This window comes from Pelophylax lessonae, assembly GCF_965119305.1.
Source record: "Pelophylax lessonae genome assembly, chromosome: 9".
Lineage (NCBI taxonomy): Eukaryota > Metazoa > Chordata > Amphibia > Anura > Ranidae > Pelophylax > Pelophylax lessonae.
Genome location: NC_138776.1, coordinates 4,871,609 through 4,884,236, shown reverse-complemented (window position 1 = coordinate 4,884,236; position 12,628 = coordinate 4,871,609). Strand labels below are relative to the sequence as shown.

The 12,628-nt window shown below is 51.4% G+C and overlaps 1 protein-coding gene across 2 annotated transcripts in view; it reads left to right on the top strand.

Annotated features, from left to right (window-relative positions):
- Positions 1-834: 834 nt before the first annotated feature.
- Positions 835-12,628, top strand: part of NECAP1 (NECAP endocytosis associated 1) — a 31,145-nt gene continuing 19,351 nt past the window's right edge. Inside the window, exons 1-3 of one of the 2 annotated variants that reach the window (XM_082268041.1) lie at positions 835-965; positions 3,397-3,497; positions 10,082-10,186. In XM_082268041.1, coding sequence (XP_082124167.1) covers positions 871-965; positions 3,397-3,497; positions 10,082-10,186 — 301 coding nt within the window. In that variant the 5' untranslated portion in view covers positions 835-870. The remainder of the gene's footprint in view (positions 966-3,396; positions 3,498-10,081; positions 10,187-12,628) is intronic. The other variant, XM_082268040.1, reaches the window with a different exon arrangement.

Genomic DNA, 12,628 nt, shown 5'->3' with positions numbered 1-12,628 from the left:
AGACATGATACAAGAGATGGTCAGAGACTGAAGACATGGTACAAGAGATGGTCAGAGACTGCAGACATGATACAGGAGACGGTCAGAGACTGCAGACATGATACAAGAGATGGTCAGAGACTGAAGACATGATACAAGAGATGGTCAGAGACTGAAGACATGATACAAGAGATGGTCAGAGACTGCAGACATGATACAGGAGATGATCAGAGACTGCAGACATGATACAAGAGATGGTCAGAGACTGAAGACATGATACAAGAGATGGTCAGAGACTGAAGACATGGTACAAGAGATGGTCAGAGACTGCAGACATGATACAGGAGACGGTCAGAGACTGCAGACATGATACAAGAGATGGTCAGAGACTGAAGACATGATACAAGAGATGGTCAGAGACTGAAGACATGGTACAAGAGATGGTCAGAGACTGCAGACATGATACAGGAGATGGTCAGAGACTGCAGACATGATACAGGAGATGGTCAGAGACTGCAGACATGATACAAGAGATGGTCAGAGACTGCAGACATGATACAAGAGATGGTCAGAGACTGCAGACATGATACAAGAGATGGTCAGAGACTGAAGACATGATACAAGAGATGGTCAGAGACTGAGGAGACAGCTGACAGTAGAGGCTTCTCACACAGGTCAGGAATGTGTCCAATGTTGTGTGTATGGGGGAGGGGAGAGGTAAGTACAGAGATGGGGGAGGGGGACGTCCTCTCAGCTTTCAGAAAAGGCGCCATGACATTTCCCGCAGTCACGTGACGTCTCCGGCGCTGTGATTGGTCGGTTCCCCGGATGTGGTCTCCATGGTAACGGGCGGAAGTCGGTCGGTCAGCTGGTTGGTCGGGCGGAGTGAAGATGGCGGCGGAGGCGGAATACGAGTCGGTGCTGTGTGTGAAACCGGAGATCAGCGTGTACCGGATCCCTCCCCGAGCCTCCAACCGGGGATACAGGTACTACAATACTTCTCCCCCACCCAGGGGGGACCCTGTACTACAACACCCCTCCATACCCATCCCCCACATCCCTCCAACCCGGAGTACTACATCTATCCCTCTCCACACACATCTCTCCAGCCTGGGGTACAGGTACTACAACACCCCTCCACCCCCCATCCCGGGGTACAGGTACTACAACACCCCTCCATCCCGGGGTACAAGTACTACAACACCCCTCCATCCCCCCATCCCGGGGTACAGGTACTACAACACCCCTCCATCCCGGGGTACAGGTACTACAACACCCCTCCATCCCCCCCATCCCGGGGTACAGGTACTACAACACCCCTCCATCCTGGGGTACAGGTACTACAACACCCCTCCATCCCCCCCATCTCGGGGTACAGGTACTACAACACCCCTCCATCCCCCCCATCCTGGGTACAGGTACTACAACACCCCTCCATCCCCCCCATCCTGGGGTACAGGTACTACAACATCCCTCCATCCCAGGGTACAAGTACTACAACACCCCTCCATCCCCCCATCCCGGGGTACAGGTACAACACCCCTCCATCCCCCCATCCCGGGGTACAGGTACTACAACACCCCTCCATCCCCCCCCATCTTGGGTACAGGTACTAGAACACCCCTCCACCCCCCATCCCGGGGTACAGGTACTACAACACCCCTCCACCACCCCCATCCCAGGGTACAGGTACTACAACACCCCTCCATCCCCCCATTTTGGGTACAGGTACTACAACACCCCTCCACCCCCCATCCCGGGGTACAGGTACTACAACATCCCTCCATCCCAGGGTACAAGTACTACAACACCCCTCCACCCCCAATCCCGGGGTACAGGTACTACAACACCCCTCCATCCCCCCATCTTGGGTACAGGTACTACAACACCCCTCCACCCCCCATCCTGGGGTACAGGTACTACAACATCCCTCCATCCCAGGGTACAAGTACTACAACACCCCTCCACCCCCCATCCCAGGGTACAAGTACTACAACACCCCTCCACCCCCCCATTCCGGGGTACAGGTACTACAACACCCTCCACCCCCCCCCCCATCCCAGGGTACAAGTACTACAACACCCATCCATCCCCCCATCCTGGGGTACAGGTACTACAACACCCCTCCATCCCAGGGTACAAGTACTTCAACACCCCTCCACCCCCCATCCCGGGGTACAGGTACTACAACACCCCTCCATCCCCCCATCCCGGGGTACAGGTACTACAACACCCCTCCATCCCCCCATCCCGGGGTACAGCTACTACAACACCCCTCCATCCCCCCCATATTGGGTACAGGTACTACAACACCCCTCCTCCCCCCCCCATCCCGGGGTACAGGTACTACAACACCCCTCCACCCCCCCATCCCGGGGTACAGGTACTACAACACCCCTCCACCCCCCCATCCCGGGGTACAGGTACTACAACACCCCTCCACCCCCCCATCCCGGGGTACAGGTACTACAACACCCCTCCACCCCCCCATCCCGGGGTACAGGTACTACAACACCCCTCCACCCCCCCCCATCCCAGGGTACAGGTACTACAACACCCCTCCACCCCCCCCCATCCCAGGGTACAGGTACTACAACACCCCTCCATCCCCCCATCCTGGGGTACAGGTACTACAACACCCCTCCATCCCCCCATCCCGGGGTACAGCTACTACAACACCCCTCCATCCCCCCATCTTGGGTACAGGTACGACAACACCCCTCCATCCCCCCCCATCTTGGGTACAGGTACTACAACACCCCTCCACCCCCCCATCCCAGGGTACAGGTACTACAACACCCCTCCATCCCCCCATCCCCGGGTACAGGTACTACAACACCCCTCCATCCCCCCATCTTGGGTACAGGTACTACAACACCCCTCCACCCCCCCATCCCGGGGTACAGGTACTACAACACCCCTCCATCCCCCCATCTTGGGTACAGGTACTACAACACCTCTCCACCCCCCCATCCCGGGGTACAGGTACTACAACACCCCTCCATTCCCCCCCATCCTGGGCCACAGGTACAAAAAAAACATTCCTCCACCCAGGGGGAACCCCGTACTACAACACCCCATTCATACCCATCCCCCACGTCCCTATAACAGGTGATACAGGTACTATAACACCCCTCCATACCCATCCCCCACATCCCTCCAACCCAGGGTACTGGTACCACAACACCTATCCCTCACCCAGGGGGGGACCCTGTACTACAAAACCCCTCCATGCCTATCCCCCATATCCCTCCAACCTTGGGTACTACAACTACCCCCCCTCACACACACATCTCTCCAGCCTGGGGTACAGGTACTATAACACTCCTCCCCCCACATCCCAATCTCTAGGTACAGGTTCTGCAATACCCCTCCCCCCATCCCCCCCCCGGGTAACCCCCCTGTCTGTACTCTCAGGGCCTCGGACTGGAAGTTGGAAGAACCTGATTGGACGGGGAGGATGAGGCTGACATCCAAAGGGAAGGTGGCCTTCATCAAACTGGAGGACAAGGTGACAGGTACCTCACCGGGGGAGGGGCTGTGTGTGTGTATCATTACCGGGGGGGGGGGGTCTGTATGTATATATCATTACCGGGGCCGGGGGGGGGTCTGTATGTATATATCATTACTGGGGGGGGGGGGTCTGTATGTATATATCATTACTGGGGGGGGGGGGGTCTGTATGTATATATCATTACTGGGGGGGGGGGGGGTCTGTATGTATATATCATTACTGGGGGGGGGTCTGTATGTATATATCATTACTGGGGGGGGGGGTCTGTATGTATATATCATTACTGGGGGGGGGGTCTGTATGTATATATCATTACTGGGGGGGGGGTCTGTATGTGTATATCATTACTGGGGGGGGGGGGGTCTGTATGTATATATCATTACTGGAGGGGGGGGTCTTTATGTATATATCATTACCGGGGGGGGGTCTGTATGTATATATCATTACCGGGGGGGGGGGTCTGTATGTATATATCATTACCGGGGGGGGGGTCTGTATGTGTATATCATTACCGGGGGGGGGGGTCTGTATGTATATATCATATATATCATTACCGGGGGGGTCTGTATGTGTATATCATTACCGGGGGGGGGTCTGTATGTGTATATCATTACCGGGGGGGGGGGGGTCTGTATGTATATATCATATATATCATTACCGGGGGGGTCTGTATGTATATATCATTACCGGGGGGGGGGGTCTGTATGTATATATCATTACCGGGGGGGGGGTCTGTATGTGTATATCATTACCGGGGGGGGGGGGTCTGTATGTGTATATCATTACCGGGGGGGGGGGGGTCTGTATGTGTATATCATTACCGGGGGGGGGGGGGGTCTGTATGTGTATATCATTACCGGGGGGGGGTCTGTATGTGTATATCATTACCGGGGGGGGGGGGGTCTGTATGTATATATCATATATATCATTACCGGGGGGGTCTGTATGTATATATCATTACCGGGGGGGGGGTCTGTATGTGTATATCATTACCGGGGGGGGGGGGGGTCTGTATGTGTATATCATTACCGGGGGGGGGGGGGGGGTCTGTATGTGTATATCATTACCGGGGGGGGGGGGGTCTGTATGTGTATATCATTACCGGGGGGGTGGGGGTCTGTATGTGTATATCATTACCGGGGGGGGGGGTCTGTATGTATATATCATTACCGGGGGGGGGGTCTATATGTATATGTCATTACCGGGGGGGGGGGCTGTATGTATATATCATTACCGGGGGGGGGGGGGGTCTGTATGTGTATATCATTACCGGGGGGGGGGGTCTGTATGTATATATCATTACCGGGGGGGGGGGTCTGTATGTATATGTCATTACCGGGGGGGGGCTGTATGTATATATCATTACCGGGGGGGGGGGGGTCTGTATGTATATATCATTACCGGGGGGGGGGTCTGTATGTGTATATCATTACCGGGGGGGGGGGTCTGTATGTGTATATCATTACCGGGGGGGGGGGGGTCTGTATGTGTATATCATTACCGGGGGGGGGGGGGTCTGTATGTATATATCATTACCGGGGGGGGGGGGGTCTGTATGTATATATCATTACCGGGGGGGGGGGGGGTCTATATGTATATGTCATTACCGGGGGGGGGGCTGTATGTATATATCATTACCGGGGGGGGGGGGTCTGTATGTATATATCATTACTGGGGGGGGGGGGTCTGTATGTATATATCATTACTGGGGGGGGGGGTCTGTATGTATATATCATTACTGGGGGGGGGGGGTCTGTATGTATATATCATTACTGGGGGGGGGGGTCTGTATGTATATATCATTACTGGGGGGGGGGGGTCTGTATGTATATATCATTACTGGGGGGGGGGGGTCTGTATGTATATATCATTACTGGGGGGGGGGGGTCTGTATGTATATATCATTACTGGGGGGGGGGGGTCTGTATGTATATATCATTACTGGGGGGGGGGTCTGTATGTATATATCATTACCGGGGGGGGGTCTGTATGTGTATATCATTACTGGGGGGGGGGGGGGTCTGTATGTATATATCATTACTGGAGGGGGGGGTCTTTATGTATATATCATTACCGGGGGGGGTCTGTATGTATATATCATTACCGGGGGGGGGGTCTGTATGTGTATATCATTACCGGGGGGGGGGGGTCTGTATGTATATATCATTACTGGGGGGGGGGTCTGTATGTATATATCATTACCGGGGGGGGGTCTGTATGTGTATATCATTACTGGGGGGGGGGGGGGTCTGTATGTATATATCATTACTGGAGGGGGGGGTCTTTATGTATATATCATTACCGGGGGGGGGGTCTGTATGTGTATATCATTACCGGGGGGGGGGGTCTGTATGTATATATCATATATATCATTACCGGGGGGGTCTGTATGTATATATCATTACCGGGGGGGGGGGGGGTCTGTATGTATATATCATTACCGGGGGGGGGGGGGTCTGTATGTATATATCATTACCGGGGGGGGGGGGTCTGTATGTGTATATCATTACCGGGGGGGGGGGTCTGTATGTGTATATCATTACCGGGGGGGGGGGGGTCTGTATGTGTATATCATTACCGGGGGGGGGGGGGTCTGTATGTGTATATCATTACCGGGGGGGGGGGGGTCTGTATGTGTATATCATTACCGGGGGGGGGGGGTCTGTATGTATATATCATTACCGGGGGGGGGTCTATATGTATATGTCATTACCGGGGGGGGGGGCTGTATGTATATATCATTACCGGGGGGGGGGGGGGTCTGTATGTATATATCATTACCGGGGGGGGGGGGTCTGTATGTATATGTCATTACCGGGGGGGGCTGTATGTATATATCATTACCGGGGGGGGGGGGGGGTCTGTATGTATATATCATTACCGGGGGGGGGGAGTCTGTATGCGTATATCATTACCGGGGGGGGGGGTCTGTATGTATATATCATTACCGGGGGGGGGGGGGGGAGTCTGTATGCGTATATCATTACCGGGGGGGGGGGGGGGTCTGTATGTATATATCATTACCGGGGGGGGGGGGGGGGAGTCTGTATGCGTATATCATTACCGGGGGGGGGGTCTGTATGTATATATCATTACCGGGGGGGGTCTGTATGCGTATATCATTACGGGGGGGGGGGGGAGTCTGTATGAGTATATCATTACCGGGGGGGGTCTGTATGCGTATATCATTACGGGGGGGGGGGGGAGTCTGTATGAGTATATCATTACCGGGGGGGGTCTGTATGCGTATATCATTACGGGGGGGGGGGAGTCTGTATGAGTATATCATTACCGGGGGGGGGGGGGGTCTGTATGTATATATCATTACCGGGGGGGGGGTCTGTATGTATATATCATTACCGGGGGGGGGGTCTGTATGTGTATATCATTACCGGGGGGGGGGGTCTGTATGTATATATCATTACCGGGGGGGGGGGTCTATATGTATATGTCATTACCGGGGGGGGGGGCTGTATGTATATATCATTACCGGGGGGGGGGGGGTCTGTATGTGTATATCATTACCGGGGGGGGGGTCTGTATGTATATATCATTACCGGGGGGGGGGGGTCTGTATGTATATGTCATTACCGGGGGGGGGCTGTATGTATATATCATTACCGGGGGGGGGGGGTCTGTATGTATATATCATTACCGGGGGGGGGGGTCTGTATGTGTATATCATTACCGGGGGGGGGGTCTGTATGTGTATATCATTACCGGGGGGGGGGGGTCTGTATGTGTATATCATTACCGGGGGGGGGGGGTCTGTATGTATATATCATTACCGGGGGGGGGGGGGGTCTGTATGTATATATCATTACCGGGGGGGGGGGGGGGTCTATATGTATATGTCATTACCGGGGGGGGGGCTGTATGTATATATCATTACCGGGGGGGGGGGGGTCTGTATGTATATATCATTACTGGGGGGGGGGTCTGTATGTATATATCATTACTGGGGGGGGGGGGTCTGTATGTATATATCATTACTGGGGGGGGGGGGTCTGTATGTATATATCATTACTGGGGGGGGGGGGTCTGTATGTATATATCATTACTGGGGGGGGGGGGTCTGTATGTATATATCATTACTGGGGGGGGGGTCTGTATGTATATATCATTACTGGGGGGGGGGGGTCTGTATGTATATATCATTACTGGGGGGGGGGGGGTCTGTATGTATATATCATTACTGGGGGGGGGGTCTGTATGTATATATCATTACCGGGGGGGGGTCTGTATGTGTATATCATTACTGGGGGGGGGGGGGGGTCTGTATGTATATATCATTACTGGAGGGGGGGGTCTTTATGTATATATCATTACCGGGGGGGGTCTGTATGTGTATATCATTACCGGGGGGGGGGGTCTGTATGTGTATATCATTACCGGGGGGGGGGGTCTGTATGTATATATCATTACTGGGGGGGGGGGGTCTGTATGTATATATCATTACTGGGGGGGGGGTCTGTATGTATATATCATTACCGGGGGGGGGTCTGTATGTGTATATCATTACTGGGGGGGGGGGGGTCTGTATGTATATATCATTACTGGAGGGGGGGGTCTTTATGTATATATCATTACCGGGGGGGGGGTCTGTATGTGTATATCATTACCGGGGGGGGGGGTCTGTATGTATATATCATTACCGGGGGGGTCTGTATGTATATATCATTACCGGGGGGGGGGGGGGGTCTGTATGTATATATCATTACCGGGGGGGGGGGGGTCTGTATGTATATATCATTACCGGGGGGGGGGGGGTCTGTATGTGTATATCATTACCGGGGGGGGGGGTCTGTATGTGTATATCATTACCGGGGGGGGGGGGGTCTGTATGTGTATATCATTACCGGGGGGGGGGGGGTCTGTATGTATATATCATTACCGGGGGGGGGGGGGTCTGTATGTATATATCATTACCGGGGGGGGGTCTATATGTATATGTCATTACCGGGGGGGGGGGCTGTATGTATATATCATTACCGGGGGGGGGGGGGGTCTGTATGTATATATCATTACCGGGGGGGGGGGGTCTGTATGTATATATCATTACTGGAGGGGGGGGTCTTTATGTATATATCATTACCGGGGGGGGGGTCTGTATGTGTATATCATTACCGGGGGGGGGGGTCTGTATGTATATATCATATATATCATTACCGGGGGGGTCTGTATGTATATATCATTACCGGGGGGGGGGGGGGTCTGTATGTATATATCATTACCGGGGGGGGGGGGGTCTGTATGTATATATCATTACCGGGGGGGGGGGGTCTGTATGTGTATATCATTACCGGGGGGGGGGTCTGTATGTGTATATCATTACCGGGGGGGGGGGGGGTCTGTATGTGTATATCATTACCGGGGGGGGGGGGGTCTGTATGTATATATCATTACCGGGGGGGGGGGGTCTGTATGTATATATCATTACCGGGGGGGGGTCTATATGTATATGTCATTACCGGGGGGGGGGGCTGTATGTATATATCATTACCGGGGGGGGGGGGGGTCTGTATGTATATATCATTACCGGGGGGGGGGGGTCTGTATGTATATGTCATTACCGGGGGGGGCTGTATGTATATATCATTACCGGGGGGGGGGGGGGGGTCTGTATGTATATATCATTACCGGGGGGGGGGAGTCTGTATGCGTATATCATTACCGGGGGGGGGGGTCTGTATGTATATATCATTACCGGGGGGGGGGGGGGAGTCTGTATGCGTATATCATTACCGGGGGGGGGGGGTCTGTATGTATATATCATTACCGGGGGGGGGGGGGGGGGGAGTCTGTATGCGTATATCATTACCGGGGGGGGGTCTGTATGTATATATCATTACCGGGGGGGGTCTGTATGCGTATATCATTACGGGGGGGGGGGGGGAGTCTGTATGAGTATATCATTACCGGGGGGGGGGGGGTCTGTATGTATATATCATTACCGGGGGGGGGGTCTGTATGTATATATCATTACCGGGGGGGGGGTCTGTATGTATATATCATTACCGGGGGGGGGGTCTGTATGTATATATCATTACCGGGGGGGGGGGTCTGTATGAGTATATCATTACCGGGGGGGGTCTGTATGCGTATATCATTACGGGGGGGGGGGGAGTCTGTATGAGTATATCATTACCGGGGGGGGTCTGTATGCATATATATCTGCGGCTCTCAATGGAGGCGGGTCGCATACCTCCGGGACGGCGGTCCTTCTGGTCTGAATTAAGGCAAAAATTCAGACATGATTCGCAGCTGAAATGAAGAACAGCCCCCCCCCCCCCCCCCTGTAAACCCGGCCTCAATGTATACTATTGTGGTTAGCTGTGATTGGCCCAGTCTGTACCATGTGATTACTGCGACCAATCAGAAATCAACGCAATATACAATGAATGAAAGCCATCCGTTGTGTACAATTGTCCTGGGATCTGCTGTGATTGGTCACAGTGATCACATGGTCCCGGCAGTGATCAGTCCTCTGGGGGTCAGATTTCCTTCCCTTCGATCTTCTTTCCTGTGTTTCCTGTAGGTGGCGCTGTCTTCTCTCTGTGATATATAAATGTATATTTTCTCTATCAGGGGAACTCTTCGCTCAGGCTCCGGTAGACCAATTTCCCGGAATCGCCGTGGAAACCGTAACCGACTCCAGCCGCTACTTTGTGCTGAGAATTCAGGATGGAAACGGTGAGAGAAATGACCGATGAGTGATATATACCACGCCCAACCCCCACACAGTATACAGCGCTCAGTATAAATGAGTACACCCCAATATACAGGGCTCAGTATAAATGAGTACACCCCAATATACAGCGCTCAGGATAAATGAGTACACCCCAATATACAGCGCTCAGTATAAATGAGTACACCCCAATATACAGCGCTCAGCATAAATGAGTACACCCCAATATACAGCGCTCAGTATAAATGAGTACACCCCAATATACAGGGCTCAGTATAAATGAGTACACCCCAATATACAGCGCTCAGTATAAATGAGTACACCCCAATATACAGGGCTCAGTATAAATGAGTACACCCCAATATACAGCGCTCAGTATAAATGAGTACACCCCAATATACAGAGCTCAGCATAAATGAGTACACCCCAATATACAGAGCTCAGTATAAATGAGTACACCCCAATATACAGAGCTCAGCATAAATGAGTACACCCCAATATACAGAGCTCAGTATAAATGAGTACACCCCAATATACAGAGCTCAGCATAAATGAGTACACCCCAATATACAGCACTCAGTATAAATGAGTACACCCCAATATACAGGGCTCAGTATAAATGAGTACACCCCAATATACAGCACTCAGTATAAATGAGTACACCCCAATATACAGCGCTCAGTATAAATGAGTACACCCCAATATACAGCACTCAGTATAAATGAGTACACCCCAATATACAGGGCTCAGTATAAATGAGTACACCCCAATATACAGGGCTCAGTATAAATGAGTACACCCCAATATACAGCGCTCAGTATAAATGAGTACACCCCAATATACAGGGCTCAGTATAAATGAGTACACCCCAATATACAGCGCTCAGTATAAATGAGTACACCCCAATATACAGCGCTCAGTATAAATGAGTACACCCCAATATACAGCGCTCAGTATAAATGAGTACGCCCCAATATACAGCACTCAGTATAAATGAGTACACCCCAATATACAGAGCTCAGTATAAATGAGTACACCCCAATATACAGCGCTCAGTATAAATGAGTACACCCCAATATACAGCGCTCAGTATAAATGAGTACACCCCAATATACAGGGCTCAGTATAAATGAGTACACCCCAATATACAGGGCTCAGTATAAATGAGTACACCCCAATATACAGAGCTCAGTATAAATGAGTACACCCCAATATACAGAGCTCAGCATAAATGAGTACACCCCAATATACAGCACTCAGTATAAATGAGTACACCCCAATATACAGCACTCAGTATAAATGAGTACACCCCAATATACAGCGCTCAGTATAAATGAGTACACCCCAATATACAGGGCTCAGTATAAATGAGTACACCCCAATATACAGCGCTCAGTATAAATGAGTACACCCCAATATACAGGGCTCAGTATAAATGAGTACACCCCAATATACAGCGCTCAGTATAAATGAGTACACCCCAATATACAGCGCTCAGTATAAATGAGTACGCCCCAATATACAGCACTCAGTATAAATGAGTACACCCCAATATACAGAGCTCAGTATAAATGAGTACACCCCAATATACAGCGCTCAGTATAAATGAGTACACCCCAATATACAGCTCTCAGTATAAAGGAGTACACCCCAATATACAGGGCTCAGTATAAATGAGTACACCCCAATATACAGGGCTCAGTATAAATGAGTACACCCCAATATACAGCGCTCAGTATAAATGAGTACACCCCAATATACAGCTCAGTATAAATGAGTACACCCCAATATACAGCGCTCAGTATAAATGAGTACACCCCAATATACAGCGCTCAGTATAAATGAGTACACCCCAATATACAGCGCTCAGTATAAATGAGTACACCCCAATATACAGGGCTCAGTATAAATGAGTACACCCCAATATACAGCGCTCAGTATAAATGAGTACACCCCAATATACAGGGCTCAGTATAAATGAGTATACCCCAATATACAGCGCTCAGTATAAATGAGTACACCCCAATATACAGCGCTCAGTATAAATGAGTACACCCCAATATACAGGGCTCAGTATAAATGAGTACACCCCAATATACAGCGCTCAGTATAAATGAGTACGCCCCAATATACAGCGCTCAGTATAAATGAGTACGCCCCAATATACAGCGCTCAGTATAAATGAGTACGCCCCAATATACAGCGCTCAGTATAAATGAGTACGCCCCAATATACAGCGCTCAGTATAAATGAGTACGCCCCAATATACAGCGCTCAGTATAAATGAGTACGCCCCAATATACAGCGCTCAGTATAAATGAGTACGCCCCAATATACAGCGCTCAGTATAAATGAGTACGCCCCAATATACAGCGCTCAGTATAAATGAGTACGCCCCAATATACAGAGCTCAGCATACCAAGGATCTGTTTACTGCATAGTATCAC